Here is a 16,724-nt window from a genome sequence, read left to right as displayed (position 1 = left end):
AAAAATTGCAACACAATGAAGATAACGCGATCAAACTAATTATAGAGAAAATAATGTTAGCACTGGTTATAAATTAACTGCAGAAGACTGAAATATGATAGTTGCTGATTCGGGAATTCAGGTCAATGACTACGCTGTCCCTAAGAATGAAGAACCAGTTCAGACATTCGGTTGGGAATTCGTTATATACCTAAAGACACCCCTTAGCACACTTCTGTCATATCCCTAACCAATAAGTTTTTTTACCCGTAGTTGCAGAATATTTAGAGTTGATGTGTCTTACAGACACATAGCACATAATATATTGGTAATTGAATGTCCCCGACTGAGGCAAGAATGGACGCAAGGTCAGCAATTGACCTTTGATGTTTAAAGCTGCATTTTTTTTCGTTGTTCCACATACATTTTCGTGCAAACTAGTTATTCTCAAGGTACCTTATCCTTTCTATAAGTGAAAAGGTGAAATAAACAACATAAATGTTAATGTTCTTATGTACAGATACAAACGTATGGTACAGTTGGCCAAGGTTTATTTGCAGATCAAAGGATGCAATGAATGTTTCTTGCAGCACCCCTGTCGAAGTTGATATGATGAGGAAGGGCAATAAGAGTTTTGACAGCAGTTATTGCCCATTTGATAAGGTCGACAGAAATTTCAAGTTTTTACCAGTAACAAATAGTAAGCAAGGAAGGTTTTGAAGAAATTTGGATCTTGAAAGCAGAAATGTAATAGTGCTTAAATGCTACAGCCTACTCATGTTTTACGACAATTATAATTCTTGGCAAAATATCAACAGAAGAGCAGGTCATGGTAATAATTGGAACCATGATTTATCTGGAATTACTGATGATTTTTAAAGTTTGGGAGTCTCCTAAATTTATTGATATTTCTTCCATCCATACCCCAGTAACACCTCTAGCTGAAAAACAATGGGAAAGACGGAAGAAGCTCCGAACTGAAAGCCACGGGCAGGTAATGGGATGGCTCGATGAAGCCAAGAACTGCACCTGAACTTGTCTTGAGCGGACATGTCACATCAAAAGCTAAAGAGAACAATCAGATAATGACCATCGGTGTATAAACTACCTAAGAGGATACATGAACGGTATGGATGAATAGATTACGCTGTACATGCACATCTACGCCGCACGCTGCACATCAACGACTTGAAATCATTTCAACCCAGCAAGCAAAAATCAATATCATTTGTTACGTTATCTAGTGCTGCATTCTGACGATGTTTAAATTCCCACATTTTGTTAAATCTTGGCTTACTGCCGAGATAATGAATTAGGAAAGTGAGTGATGGCGTGGGATGGGGTTTGCTGGTTGATATCGGGGTGCTCTGTTGTTTTCGAATGGGAGGAGGTCACTTTTCTGCGAAGTCCCTCTCTCCTGAATCTTGTTGGATTCCTAACTAACTTAATCTTGCCGTCGTATATCAATAGTGCTGCAGAGTGATAGATTAAAGATTGAGGGGTATCATTGATATCAGTGTCATATTTCCAATAGCATGTTTTCATGGTGATATCAGAAGTTAACTGGGACAGTGAGCGGGGATGAACTAGAAGATGTCATTGTTTAGCAGCAGCGATTTGACATATGGCCTTTTGCTACGACAGATCAGGAGGGGTGACTTGTGCAGGGCATGGGCAGCACATTGCTCGTCCGTCTCAAGAAAACCTTCAAAAGATCAACAGAGAGACGTAGACGTAGAGAACGTGACACAACGACGCTTTACTTCCAGGTTATTGCTTTTTCATTTTATTTAGATTTCGAAGTAAAATTAATAACTTAAAACTCAGTCCCTCTGACATTTAAAAAGTAAATTCGAAACTTAGTATTCGACTGATTCTACAAGTGAAATTGCTAAGTGAGGAGAAAATGAGAAACGGTTATAAAACACTTTAAATATGAGTGGAGTGAAGTTACAGTGATGGTCGATTTGGTTCGTTGTTCATGGAGGGTGGAAGTCTGAGGTTCGATCCCATCGGTGTGTGGTGTTGGTGGAGTTGGGCTGCAATTTGCAACCTGATCCTTCCTTCACTGGCGGAGCATCGAACGTCCTCAAAATATTGGGGCGAGTATTCGGTCTGCCATACCGTAAACGAATCCGACCTTCGTTGACACCTGGCGAGGGGTAGTCCGGAGAATGTCGTGATCACTGCATATTCCTTCTCGTGGCATAGCTCCAAGTGAGCGAGGACAGTTGGGAAAAACCATGCAGTGGACAGTTGTTTTATCCTTAAATGGTCCATCCGAAAGTAGTTATTCATAAGTGAAGTATGTTTATGCGGTGTTTATTTGAACCCTCATAGGGTTTGCCCTTTGACTAGAATTATGACCCATTGTTAAACCCATATATTATTCCAGAGCTAGCAATGCAAAGCCTTCTAGCTGGATTGATGTGAATCGAGAAGTGGGACATCGGCCGGGCACTTTTCGACCTCGAAACGTTGGTTTGGACCGATTTTTCGATACCCAACGCCGAAATGAGCGATCTACAGTTCGGGAGCAGTGGAATCGGAGGGGCGTCTTATCTGATCGCTTTCGAAGCTCTGGAGGTATGATTTGCATGTGTGATTCTGTACTCGTTTACATTCATTTTAAAATTTTAGCTCTTTCAAAGGTCGTCACAAATAATTATGCAGTAAGTAGTGGATTCGTCATAATTAATTCCCAGCTGTTTTTCCAATTTAACTCTTTATTGTTTGCTTGTATTTTAAGGATCTTGGAACAGAGATGTTGAAATGCCAAAAGTCGATTACAAACACCTTAATTTACCACCCATTCAGAAAAATCTTTACAAGGAAAGTGCTTCAGTTACAAATAGGAGTGAGGTATTGTTTTTGTTGAAACACACTATTTCGACTAGTAGCTTAGTGTTTTGCTACTTTGTCAAGATTCATGTATGTAACGAAGAATGGAAGGCAGGCTTTTTATTTAGAGAACAAAAGGTATAATGCAAGGGTGTAGTTGATCTAGTGGTGAGTGAGCGACATACAGAATATAGGGATAACGGGTTCAATTCCTATCGCGATGTTAATATTGTGGCATATAGGAACCATGTGTGAATGTACGTGCCACATGTGGGCCGATGAAGTGCCTAAATCAAATCATTGTGTTAAAGGTCGCGGGCGGGGGTTGCATATCCTCTGCAGGCATTACCCGAGCAGTGTACAGTCGCGGTTTTTGTTGGCTTTTTTTGAATTTGCCCGGGTTGCAACATGTATTCCCTAATTTCGGTTATTGTGATTCTAAATAATTTTAATCCGTATCTCCAGAAGGAAATAGCTGAGTGGTTTACGCAGAATGAAGTCACCCTAAAGGGGAAGTCATCTCCTCGCCCCATTTTCGAATTCACTGAGGCAGGCTTTCCTCCGGCAGTTGTAGAGAAACTGAAAAAGGCGTGCTTTCAAAAGCCAACTGTAATACAATCGATATCTTGGCCAGTTGCGTTGACAGGGCATGATATGATCTCGATTGCTAGAACAGGCTCAGGCAAAACTTTAGCGGTGAGTTCATAAACTTGCTTTTTAAAATCTATGTGATATTTGGAAAATATTCAGCACATTAAGATTAAACAAGACTTACTTGTTTGAAAACCGATTATAAAGTCCTTGAAAAATATGTGGACAACATGAGAACATTTTAACCAAATGTTTCAGATGGCTTTATTGTTGTTTTTCTTTTATATTCAAAAACTCCTGTGCATACGGAATTTTTCTCGCCGTCAGTTTCTCGATTTTTCTGTCAAAGTTTCCAATAGTTCGAAATTTCAGTATACTTTGCCAGGGATTGTACATATGCAAAACCAACAACAGCTGGAAAAAGTTCGAAGTCCCGCAGTACTTATCTTAGCACCAACAAGAGAGCTGGTGCAACAGATAAGCTCGATGGCAATGAACTTTCACTCTAAAGTGGCATGTGCTTATGGTGGTTCTGGACGTGAGCAGCAAGCTAGAACTATTCATGAAGGTCTACTTGAGATCTGGTGTTTTGGTTACTTGAGATCTGGTGTTTTTCGGTGAAAATGGTAGTTCATTATATGTAAGGCGATTGTTAATCGCTGTTAACACTTATTATCTCTCTGTCTTCATTACACATACTGTGACTGTTGAGTAATATATGTCGCAGGGATAATAAGGGGACTTATTAGTTCGGCAGCAGTAAATCAGTGAAAGTAAAAATTTATGGATCATTCGCATCTAAATAAGATATGGTTTAATAGTTTCGCGTAAAAAATTCTTTACTTGCAGGAGTAGACATCTTAGCAGCAGCGCCGGGTCGTCTATTAGATTTTTTGATTGCGGGTGTTTTGAATTTAAACCGGTGCACTTATTTGGTATTGGACGAAGCTGACCGTATGTTAGACATGGGTTTCGAACCGCAAATACGCAAAATTGTGTCTATGATTAGAGTGAGTAGTTCGATTCTAGATTTTCAAGTCAAATCTTGAAGGATACTTTAAAAAAATTTTTTTAGTCTGATCGACAAACTTTGATGTTCTCAGCGACGTGGCCAAAGGAAGTGCGTATTTTGGCGAAGGATTTTCTAACCGATCCCATATTTGTTAATGTTGGATCACTTAAACTTGCTGCAAATAGTAACATCATACAACTAGTCGCAGTTGTTGAAGAAAACGAGAAAGAAGAAAAACTGCTAGAGTTTTTAGGCAGGACGTCAAGCGAGGTTGTTTTCAAAATTCTGCAGTTGTTTCGAAATTTGATGCTATTTAGTGAAGTTCATTACTATCTTGTTATTTTCTGTTAATTTTAATGGAGGGACTTTATTTCTCATTACATAACAAATAATATTCTTTGGCATATTCAGCAACAATGCAAAACATTGGTTTTCGTTGGTATGAAACGTACAGCTGATTGGTTAACACGACTGATTCGCAAGAAGGGATATCCAGCTTTGAGCTTACATGGTGATAAATCTCAAGCAGAACGGAATTTTGTTATGAACGGTGATTTTAATGTTTCTCATAAACGGAAGGAGATGATTTCAATGTGAATTACATTATACCTTTGCAATTTGATATGCTTCAATTTTTTTAAATATTCATTATTAAAAATCAAGAACAGCTGCCAATGGGAGAATCAGATGGACTTTTTTTAAACGATAGCAACATAAAGATATCAGTGTTTGGTATCTTTCCAATACCAGTGTTTCGATATAAGCTATGTTATCGCAGTGATGTGTGGAGGGTCTTTTTTGTGTTTCAGATTTCAAAAATGGTGAATGTGCGATTCTGGTCGCAACAGATGTTGCCGCTCGCGGTTTGGGTATGCTTAGTACTTTGTGTTTCATTAGCTCCCATGAATCTTGTTATGTCACTGCTTCGTTCATAACAAACTGTTCCAGACGTAAATGACATCAAATATGTTATCAATTTCGACTGTCCAAAGAATATTGAAGATTATATACACAGAATTGGACGAACTGCTCGCCATGACAAAACTGCATGTCTTCCTCTAATATTTTAATCCAATAAAATAAATTTGTATGCGTGAGCAATATTCTTTTTTGCTGTATGAAAGGTGATAAAGATCAGATGCTGCTTTGTTTTTTGTAGTAAAAAAATTTCAAACATTTTTGCATTTTTTTTCTTCAGGGCACTTCGTACACCTTGTGCACACTCAATGATGCACCTATAGTTAACGATCTTGTTGACATTTTGAAAGAAGCCAGACAGGCAGTTCCCTCAGATTTATTGGAGCTTGTTAGTAGACGTCCTGCAAAATCTTTCAGAGGGTTTGTTTTTTTCTTTTTCATCAGTAGCTCAAACTCATAGCTCTGGAAGGATCTTTATTGAGAAATGTTTTGTATTTATAAGATGCATCTATTTGATGATTCGATTATATTTTTCAGTACATTTAATTTATTTCGGTTTTTTCCAGAAGATTCTAACCAGTAATATATTTGACAGAATCAACTAAGCACAACACTGCTTTCCTGGCTAACAACTGCCGACGTTCACTGGTTTTTTTTTTTTCTATGAGAATGTTGACTATGTGACAGCAGTAATAAAGATATTTTACCTTCCTGCTTAGATCCCACACGATAAGCTTGTTATGTTTTCATTTCATAAAACATGACATACAATTCCAAGAAATTATGTTTCATAGGAAATATCTGCTTATAAAATAGGGCAAATTGCCTCCATCTTGCTTTATGACGTTTTGCTTAATATGCTCACGCAAGACCTTTAATTCTCGACGTTCTGACAAGGCATTTTATTAGCACTGATATGATGGCTATTTATTCATTTTACAAGTAAGCTTCGAATTTAACATATTTTGATGACTCACCTTCCTATTACGATATATAAATCAATATAATTTAATCACCAATTACAACTTATCATCCTTAGGTGAGAAAAGATTGAACGGGTACTAGGAAATACCTCGATGTAAAATTCACGAATGTGATTGGAAATATTGTTCTACGCTTATTACACGAATTAGAACCAATCTATTTAAATATCAGGAACAAAAGTACTCCGTTCATGCGGCTGTTTTCACTAAAATCTCAATTTTTAGTGATCTATCCCTCGCTTTCATCTTTATGCAACGTAGTTTCGATGACGCAGTTGTAGTTGGACGTAGTTTATAACGCAGTTGGAATTCTGTTGTTTTGGAAGATGTTTCTCCAAATGTAAATAACCTAGAAAAATATAGTCCTGAATACCTAGAAGTATGAAAAACAGAATTTGTTCATTAAAACAAACTTGTAAGGGAAGACATTCTACTGGTGTGCAAATAATAGTGCTATTGAGAAGCGAAGAAAGACTTCTACAGCAAATTTTATATGGAGATGAGTTTTTTTGCCAGATTATCCACCGGCATCAATTTACCTTTAATTTATCAATTCATCAAATTTATTTTTAACATCAACTCGAGAAGACTCACCAGTCCAAGATATCTATGAGTGTTTCTTCAACGAAGCAAAAGTTCAGCTCACCTCTTCAGTTGTAAAGTTGGTGCTGCTCATCAGTTAATGGGACATATATTACACCCATCAAGTTTTTTTGCGTCACTTTTCCGTCTGCATCCTTGTCAACCTGTACAAACTGCTGAGGACCACCTTCAGGACCGACTGGAATCAACATCCTTCCACCTTTAGCAAGCTGCTCTATTAACTGCAATCTATTAACTGCAATGTTTTATGGCCCTGATTTCAAGAAAGTTGTGTCCAAGATATTAACACTTCTAGAAGTTATAAATTCGTAGTAAACTAGCTCGATATTATTCATTCATTAACAAGTTCCTTATCCGAAGTAAAACAATCAACTTCTAATACTTTCGGGGTGACATATAGATCGAAAGCATATATTATTGGTAAACGTCTTCAAAATTTAAAATTTACTCAGCAATCTTAAACCACATGTAATCTTTACAAACATGGAAGCATTTTCAGAAGTCGTAACAAAGGAACATGCGGTTTTGAAAAAAGTAAACGCTTAAAGCTCAATCCAAAATAAACGCATCAAAATTGAAATATTCTGTCCTGCTGTCTCAGTAGATGAATAAAAACAACCTGATTAGGAATTTCAGGTGCAGCAGCTCCGACATGAATAGCATTGTAGGGTGCTTCTTTTTCATAACCTTTCCTACCATCTCCTTTTACAAGAATTATACGGTGATCGGTCAACAAATCCCCATGATGTTTCGCGATGTTACGCTTTGAATCGTCTACCAAAGCTTGAATATGATCTATGCCAACTACTTTCCCTGTTTTACCAACCTAAAGAAATTTATATACAGTACAGAAATCATCGCCTTCTCCCATAATTTTTTTTGAAATTTCATGACAAAGATGTGATGAACATGCATTACAAAAGCTAACCATTATCGCCATACAGGCTGTTAAGTAACCAGAACCTGATCCTACGTCTAGTGCTCGGTTCCCTTCTTTCAGATGATTCTTCAGAAGCTCCAGAGAAGATGCATGCTGAAAGTTCGCTTTTTTTATTTTGATTATCAAAAGTTTTCATCACATCCAATAGTGATTTTTAGAAATATTTGGAATTGAATATCAAAACAAAAACAAAAACCAATTGTCCTAACCGAATAATTTCCTTATCATGTATCATTGAATACAAGAACTACAGGAACTATTCGTAAGGTTTCTTTTAGTTAACCAAAAATGGAATTACAACTACCATATGTGGGGCACTGATCGTAGCACCGTAACCGATCGAAACCGGATGATCGCCATACGGCGTTACAGACGTGAAATCAGCTCGATCCACCTTCAACATAGCATCTCTTACACGCTTATCCTTGAATAAATTATTGCCTGGAAGTTAAAGTCTTGTCATTATATTAAAGAAACGAACTATAGTAACTGTAATATGGCAATGTTAACCATAACAAATGCAACTAGTAAATTTGTTATCAGATGTCCGTTAACTGAAGTCATTTATTTATTCCCTACAAAGGTACTTTCCCAGTTCGTTATGGTGAAATGAAATGCGGGAAACAAATTTGAACTAGCATTTCTCTGTTTTTAAAGTAAAAAGCAACAATTACTTTGTAAATTGTTGACTAAACCAACATTCGAATCAGCACCGGACATCCAAGCCATTGCATTTCTTATGTTACGAGTTAGTAGTCGCGTTGCATTCTCGAAGATCTTCATTTTTTTGGATTTTATTTGTTTCTCTCTTCCTGGGTGTAAAATTTCACCCTCTCTTTCCTCTCCCTCAATGCTTTCTGCAGATTCACTGAATTCTTCGCGATCCCTGCTTAATTTCTGCAGTTTCTTATTGCAGTAGTTGTCCTTTGAGCTATCACAATCAGCTGTTGAAGCAAACAGAGCCAGTACACAATTAGCAGTAATTAGCAAAAATAAGCAATACCAAGGAGACATTGAACCACCAGAAGTGAGCCAATCACACCTGACAATGACAGAGTGCAAGTAACTAAACTAACAATCGAAACCATCGTCCCAATTTCATTTCAAATTACAACACAACCATTCTTCTCTATTTCACATCCCTTTAACTTCTCTGCCTAGCTGTCTTTCTCACAACAGGTGGCAAGCACAGTTTCAGGAGAACGATTCAATGCAGCAGTACCAAGCAGTGGCATCAAGCGGTTGGTAGGTCGAGATCAAGGTGGTAGGTGACAGACGCTTCAGAAAGAAAGAGTATTTTAGTGGGGAAGTCATTTCTTACCGATTAGAAGTAAATAGAAATGGCGAGTACATCAAAAGGAATAATCGAAACTCACTTTTTCATCCCGACTCCGACCATTTATTCAACCACTTGGACGTTGGAACCAGCATTTCTATATTTGGGAAAAAGAATCGGAGGAAGGCAATGGTAAAAGAGTCCTGAAATGTGTTTATGTGAAAAAAATTGACCATTAGGATGTTCATTCTGCAATGTCGCCATGTCACCGATAATCGATAGGAGAATGAAGTGCTGGGGACGATGATTCATCGGGTATCAAAATATTCTTCTGTCACTTCAATCAAGGATTGAAATGGAAGAGTTGCACTCTTGATTCTTGTACCATCTCTTTTTTGCAAAGGAGATTTTTGAAGGGATAGCAAGCAGTATGCCTTATAGGCTTGCATACTTCTTATTCGGGATGACATTCATTATAATTAGGGGAGACTAGTGGTACAGAGACAAATAAAGCAGGAGATAACAAGAGACATTCAATTCTCAGTAGAATAGAGCAGTAGATTGTTCTTTTTCTTTTTTTTTTAATTAAACACTGAGAAATGTTTGGGAAAAGGCCTGTGCAAAGTAGCAGTAGAGAGAACAAAAGTGGAATAAGTTATTAAGGTCTCAAGGCACAATACTCCGTTTCAAAACTACGCCATGCTTCATGTGACACGCCGAATTGCTCTGTTACAGGGTCCAATTGATTCATTTAAGATTCCCATTAAATTCACTCCCTAGATAAATACAGGTAGATTTCAGCTCACAGATCTGTATTTACCAACACAAAGTGTCCTAAGTTACTTGGAACATTCGTAAATATACTTTACTTACTTAAACACTATTTAAACTTTACTGCATAAAGGTTAGAATGGGTAGCGAGTGTGTGTATATCACTGTTGAGTTCATCTCTATGACAAAAAGAGTCAAAACCACCAAAAAAAAAATGCCTTGAAATTATCAAAATGAAAGATACGTTCCTTCATTCTTAGAAAACGAAAAAACTTGAAGCTGCGTCGAGTAAAAATCGATGGGATTTATAATATGTACAGGCAGTTAAAGCATTTGTTGCAGAATTTTTCAGTTAAAAGATTCATCATATTACGCAAAGGAAAATGATAAAATGTTTTTCCATATCTAAAGTGATGAGTCAGTTATCTAAGCTTCAAATCTTCCAACAATGCCCTTTGTCTAATGTTGAGCCTGCGTACATTTGGTATAGCTAAATTATGCAATGCTCTTGTCCTTATGTGCAAATCCTTTTATGCAGATGTGTGACACTGTAAGCCCAATCCACTTAAAGACAATATAAAAGCTCATTGACAGATTTTTGGGAGCTTCTTTTTATAAAAGAAAATTGTTGGTCGGACCAAAAATTGACGACATCCGTCGACCTTAACTCCACTGTTGACTCTTCCTAATTAGTACTATCGAACCAGTGATACTACACTCTCTATTGCATACTACAAAACGGTGGTTGCTGTAATCCTACAACTGAATAAACATTTTTTTGTGCTTATCCATCAACAAACAAACAACAAACGACAAAAAAAAGTTTTCCGACAAGCTGTGAAATGAAACTTGTCCTTCAACTTCCACGTGGCACATTTTCGCACAAATTATTGAATTCAAATTTATGCAAATTATCTTATTCATTTTCGAGAGTTTATAATAGTTAATTTGGCGGACATTCTTACATGCTGAGACGCAAAATGCTTCATTTTAAAGTCACACTCGAATTTTGAATTCTTTCGAGAAGGAATATCCGTAATTATCAGAAGTGTGTCATTACGATATGGATCTGTAGAAAATTGCGTGATATTTGTAGCAATATTAATACGAAATAAAAATGTGAATTTTCGAATAATCCATTCAAATCATTTAGAAATTTTGAAGCTTTCATTTTTTTCGCAATTTAATAAAGATTTTTTGTAAACAATTTGAAATTATTTTTATTGGGAAACCTTGCGGCGTTTCAAGCTACCCATGTAACAAACTTGGACAATTTTTTTTTTATATTAATGTTATTGGTGGAGGCAAAAAGGTAAGGAGAAAGAGGGACAATTGATTAAAGTAATTTTGTTGGAAATTTTGTTTGCCAAAATTAATCGTAAAATGAAGATTTCTTATGTTACAAAGATTTTGATCCCAATCAAAAGTAAAAATTATTGAGCATTCTATCGGAAATGAATTGTCATAAATCGAAAAACGATGAGTGTATCAAAACAATAACATGAATGATATTACATTTATTGTAATTGGAAAACAAGGACATCAAAATCTAATATATATGAAAGTGGTTTTGATAGATACGGTACACCACTGTCAAAATGATATACAGTTATACAGAAATAATATACAGTTGTACACTTATATTCCCGAACATACAGTTTCAAAAATAATTATTTTACTAAAACCACCGTAGTATTTTGGCAACCACCATATCATCGCTTACCAATTCATTGCCAATTCATGCCAACCGGTTACAATATTTGTTTGCACTAGTTGCCATATCAGCTTTTGTCATCAATAAATATTATAATTATAATTACGATATTATAATCGTGGTATTATCATTATGGTATTGATGCCATGAATAGGGACAATATGATTACGGCATTGTGGCTATAGTGTCGTAATTACGGCGTCTTGATTACAGTAACGTGTCTACGGTATCATCTTTGCAAAAACATCACTACGGTGTCGTAATCACGGTATTGCAATTACAGTGTTGCAACCACAGTATTGATTACGGTATCGTGGTACGGCACTTTGAGGTATTATAATCGCAATATTGCGATTATCACAAGTATTGGTGTTATGTATTGCGGTATTATGATTACGGCGCTGTGAAGTATTATAATTACGGCACTTTAATTACGGTATGTTAACGTCTGAACGGAGGCACTGAAAAAAAAAAGTGAAAAAAGTTTGGAAATCTTTCCTTGCTTTCTCATGAAACACGCGCGATAATAAAGGAAGTATGCAGAGTGAGTCAGTTAACGCCAAAACGCGGGAGAGAAAGGCTTGTTTCAGAACTAAGAAACTAAGAATTAAAGTTTCGAAAGTATTTAATTTGCTTTTGCATTTGTTAAACGAGAAGTTTTTGGTAACTTATGTTGCATCGCAACAATAAATTGGACAATTGGACGAATCTTTTTATAAAATATACAATAAGCTGATTGGTAAATTATATCACTGGACATGTTTATTAGGTCTGATAGGTAGTGGCATGTTAGTAGTGTTTATAGAGAGCAAATGATCTCGCATGTCATGAAACTTTAACGCATCTGTCCTGCGATTATGATTCCTCAAATTACGATAGGACGCTTTTGGATATGCGCTTTTTTTTATTTTTCAAATAAAACTGATCTGAACTAGTTTTTGAATGCAAACAAGGTTTAGGTAACAATCCACCTAATTCATTTGTGTTCCCCTAGAAAAGTGGGGATGCTAAAAAGAAATTCTGTTCGCTTATTATATACCCATGAAGTGTTTATAAAGGTTCGACATCCAAATTAAGGTTCAGAGTAAACAATGAAAGAAGGAATTCTGTAAAGTGCAATGTTTTTTTATTGCTCGTTCTCTTCAGTTTCTGAAATATTTTCTGAGACATCTGTGACACTGCTGCTCTGCTGAATGAAAATTCCTTCAAGTTTTTGGAATTGTATTCAACTTTTACCAATACTAGTTATAGCTAGCATAAAAAAAGAGGTAATTCTGTCTTGTGGGGAAGTTACTTATAGGCCAAGATGTGTCTTTTTCATGTTATCTAGTTCAAAAAGAGCCCTCAAAGAAGAATTGAAGTAATTCGTGTTTTTAAATCTTCTTTACTGTTTCGTTCAATAATAAGAAACATACTCGATTATACTTCACGAAGGTATCATTGATAACGGAAAGCATGGGAACTACAATGTTGTAGTAGCACAGCTCAGCCATTCCCGTCTGTGGCAATGCTAGAAGCATCAAAAATAACATCTAAATAAAGTAATATTACATAAGGGATTGAATTTGAAACTAAAATTTGAGAATTTCCCGAGAACTCATCGTACTGTTATATCGAAAAAAGAAAGTTAAGGGAAAATTTTGAAAGAAATCACAAAACAGATAAGTGTGGTGAGGCAATCTTGCCAACAGTTTCATTTTTAGATCAATTACAACCTTTAGTAAAAGAAATGGCGAAAGTAACATCGTTAACCACTCGCTGTGGTAATCCTGCAGTGTGAAAAATGAGAATACAATCCAATAGATAAGCCAATGCTCACGTTGTTTGCGCGCTTTATTCTTGTGAATAGTTAAAGACTGCAAAACTCCAATAATTTCTTAAATGACGAAGAAAGAAAATAAGATCTTAAGATCAATGAAGGCATCTATAAAGTTCTTTTTAACTGAATCTTATGATTATGGAATATTGTAATAAATTTTAGTAGACAATGAAAGTTCTGAAAGCTACCCACCATTTCCATCACTAAGGATTTCTGGTATTTCAGTACAACGCCTCTCAAAATAGTGCAATTATGCTTCTACACGTCATCCCTTCTAATGCTTTACCTTAATCAATCCTTTGTTTTGATTTTTTTCTTAAAGTGGGAGTAGTATCATTGTTGAAGTAACGCATTAAGAGATCTTTAATGCCCGATACTTCCTCCAGCAGATTTTGAGTAGATCGGAAGTCAAAGGAAATTTCAATGGACTAACCCTGGTGGTTTCGTATGCAGGATAAATACAGCTAACTGTAGTGCATAACAATGGATCAAAGTTTTGTAGTAAAACAAATGCAACTAACAGGAATAGTCCTGCATAGAATATCTGCAAATTAATGTTTTTGCTAAAAAGATAGAAAGTGGCAAATTTTATATAATTTTCGATTTCTTCTAAATATGGTGCCACTGGATCCTTGATGACTTCGCTACGGATGATAGCTGACTGTGATTTTGAGCCATCATAATTTCCTTAAAGGTAATTTTCTTGAGGGTAGATTTTCATAGCATAAACAATTAATTATTCTGAATCAACAGAAGGCTGTTCATCGACGACCATAGTGGACAGTGATTACTGCTGATCATAGTGGAAATTGGGGAAGTCGGTTGATAGTGAACATTGCTACGGTAATAGGACTTTCTTTGTTCTCAGTTTAAGCTGTCTTTTATCATTACATTTCGAAATATGCCTGTTTTTACCTTATCTAGTGGTGTTGTATTTTTTATTCATTTTCATTTCAGCAATCTCTAAAAAACAAACTTGCTCTCTTCTGACCATTGTTTTGCATTCCATGAAACGGAATGCCTTATCCATGTAGGTATAATCTTTGTTGTAAATGATTTTACTGAGCAGAAACTGATGCCATGCTTCGAGCGGTTTTCCTTTTTTGAAAATGTTATTTTGGATTGTGGCTAGAGTGTTGACCAGAGAACTTCGTAGACTTCCTGATTCTCTTTCTGATGAGTGATCAGATTCTTCGTCAGATTCATTCATATGCACTGATGAATTGTGACTGCTTCTGGTTTTTTTGCTCACAGTGCTGGCAGCTGAGCTTGATGATTCTGTTTTTTCCGCATCCTTTTCCGCCATTCAGATAGTATCAATTTGTTGTAATAACCGTTATATCTGGAAATTATCTGCAGCTAATATTTTCTGTCCAAACAGTATATTTGAGCTGTCCAGGCAGTATATTTCTAATCAAACATTATATTTGAAAATTAAAGATTCTCACAGATGAAATATTCTGTAAGCTTCGATTTTAGTGTTGAAAATCGACAAGTGAACAACAATTTATCAGTTAGCGATTAAAAACTTATTCAAAATCGATCAAACTTTATAGTAGTTGAGCATAAAATTTTTTAGAAAATTACTTCAAATAAAAAAGTGTAAGAGCAACTAAGAAATGCAAGAGGTAAGGGAAAGGAATGCAACTGCTTCTTATCACTTGTAACTTATATGATCGGTTATTCATGGAGGTGAGGAGTACACAATTACACTGTTTATGCAAATTTTCCAATTAAAAGGTTGAAATACGGTATTTCCTTCGGTGTTTCTTGAAAAAAATCATAAACATCACTAGATTTTTCTTGTAGAACGAAATTCCAGGAAAACAGAGATGTCTATCATGAAGATTATGGAATCCAAAAGGTTCTCAAGTAAAAATTTTCAAAGAAAAAAGTGAAAAAAAGGCTAGCCCGATTTTGTTGGACATTGAAAATAATATTGTTTCGTTGGTTAATTCTTCACTTGTCCAATGAAAGTAATAAAACGAGAATCAAAAAATTGAACTCGACTGAAGAACAGTTTCAACTTAAAACAAGCGAATTGGTTGAAACAATCACTTCTCGAAAGGTCGCGATATATAACCATGTTTGTTGCCAGCCGGTTCAATTCCCCCACTAATCGAAGCGCCGATACTGTAAATTGGTTTGTTTCCGTATTCCTCATCAGTATATGCATATACGAATTAATTGTCTGAAAAGAACTGAGAATGAATAACGTGGAAGATATCGTGAACACCTGATTTAAGAGTCATTCTCAATTCTTGTCGGTAAAGTTGAATGAAACTTTAGAGAAGTTGTTATATAATTTCAACATGAGCAATAGTTATTACCTGCCGATTGCCATTGAGCCCATTTCATTCAGTGAATAATAAGGTTTCAACAAGCTTAGCATTTCTGAATCATCTGAATCACCACTACATACCAAATCACTGATCTGAACAAAAAATGTTGCACCAGAGAGATATTATTAACATGGGTATCATTACTATTCAGAATGATACTGGTTTATTTCATTAAATGTATTATGATATGGGATAGAAGCAAGCGACAAACCTTACCCAAATCTTCCATACATTGCTAGCTATATCCGATCGCTGTTGTTGATTCCACTTCGTCTGTTTCTGGATATGTGGTAAACAGTACTCACCAGCAGATTTGAACAATCGAAAATGATAAATGTGGGTGTAGCTGTATTTGAGTGTTACTTCAGCAAAAACAATGCTTGGTCTTTTTCCCTACAATTATCTTACAGCTTCTTTGCTCAGATGGATTTCTCTATGATTCAAAAATGAGTTTTAGTGTAATCATTTCTGTGATTCAAAAAGTGATAAGGCTGGAACAGTGGGATACATGAGTGGGCGGAAAAATAGAATGCTTAAAATTAATAAGAATTTTTTTTAAAAAACTGAACTTTAGCTTCGGATTTCTCATAGGATCTAGACTCGAACTGTTTGGTCCATCTCAAATCCATCAATTTCATCGGTTGGCCATGCAGCAGTGCCGAATAAAATGTGTTTGTCGAAGTGTTGCAATTCATCGAAGTAAATATGATTTCATTGTTTCAGTTACGATTTAAATTCCTTGAAGTGTAGAAATGAACTAAATGTATGACTATGTGGGATTATATTTGCTAAGATTTGATTAGGACGATCGAAACGCTTAAACTTCTCATCTTCTGATGAAAATTTTACGTAAGATTTGAAATCACAGTAGACAAAGAAGGATAACCGCAGGACGCAGGGAAACATTCTTTGACTTAATTTTAACAGCCTGTTTT

At 35.9% G+C, this 16,724-nt stretch overlaps 5 protein-coding genes across 5 annotated transcripts; 2 read left to right on the top strand and 3 right to left on the bottom strand.

Annotated features, from left to right (window-relative positions):
* Positions 1-94: 94 nt before the first annotated feature.
* Positions 95-1,012, top strand: LOAG_00052 (hypothetical protein; the record flags this gene model as incomplete). Its single annotated transcript, XM_003135593.1, has 4 exons — positions 95-216; positions 286-347; positions 500-679; positions 861-1,012. 4 exons carry the CDS (start codon positions 95-97, stop codon positions 1,010-1,012), a joined length of 516 nt encoding a protein of 171 aa, XP_003135641.1.
* Positions 1,013-1,529: 517 nt separating this feature from the next.
* LOAG_00051 (ATP-dependent RNA helicase P62) lies at positions 1,530-6,053 on the top strand. The gene is made up of 12 exons (XM_020445328.1): positions 1,530-1,748; positions 2,375-2,565; positions 2,729-2,841; positions 3,286-3,516; positions 3,784-3,979; positions 4,261-4,421; positions 4,487-4,693; positions 4,835-4,973; positions 5,233-5,292; positions 5,372-5,469; positions 5,622-5,761; positions 5,908-6,053. The coding sequence occupies exons 1-12, from the start codon at positions 1,573-1,575 to the stop codon at positions 5,915-5,917; spliced, it is 1,722 nt and encodes a 573-aa protein (XP_020304200.1). The 5' UTR covers positions 1,530-1,572; the 3' UTR covers positions 5,918-6,053.
* Positions 6,054-6,227: 174 nt separating this feature from the next.
* LOAG_00050 (protein-L-isoaspartate O-methyltransferase) lies at positions 6,228-9,226 on the bottom strand. The gene is made up of 6 exons (XM_020445327.1): positions 8,542-9,226; positions 8,172-8,308; positions 7,856-7,960; positions 7,547-7,753; positions 6,971-7,148; positions 6,228-6,673 (listed from the first exon to the last, which is right to left on the bottom strand). The coding sequence occupies exons 1-5, from the start codon at positions 8,879-8,881 to the stop codon at positions 6,975-6,977; spliced, it is 963 nt and encodes a 320-aa protein (XP_020304199.1). The 5' UTR covers positions 8,882-9,226; the 3' UTR covers positions 6,228-6,673; positions 6,971-6,974.
* Positions 9,227-13,001: 3,775 nt separating this feature from the next.
* LOAG_00049 (hypothetical protein) lies at positions 13,002-14,753 on the bottom strand (the record flags this gene model as incomplete). Its single annotated transcript, XM_003135590.1, has 4 exons — positions 13,002-13,160; positions 13,344-13,484; positions 13,881-13,991; positions 14,424-14,753. 4 exons carry the CDS (start codon positions 14,751-14,753, stop codon positions 13,002-13,004), a joined length of 741 nt encoding a protein of 246 aa, XP_003135638.1.
* A 748-nt stretch (positions 14,754-15,501) lies between these two features.
* Positions 15,502-16,018, bottom strand: LOAG_00048 (hypothetical protein; the record flags this gene model as incomplete). Its single annotated transcript, XM_003135589.1, has 3 exons — positions 15,502-15,580; positions 15,778-15,881; positions 16,001-16,018. The coding sequence occupies 3 exons, from the start codon at positions 16,016-16,018 to the stop codon at positions 15,502-15,504; spliced, it is 201 nt and encodes a 66-aa protein (XP_003135637.1).
* Between the last annotated feature and the right edge of the window lie 706 nt (positions 16,019-16,724).

The sequence above is a fragment of the Loa loa genome (assembly GCF_000183805.2).
Source record: "Loa loa unplaced genomic scaffold supercont3.1, whole genome shotgun sequence".
NCBI lineage: Eukaryota > Metazoa > Nematoda > Chromadorea > Rhabditida > Onchocercidae > Loa > Loa loa.
Note: the sequence above shows the minus strand (reverse complement) of the source record. Positions and strands in the feature narration are given on the sequence as shown.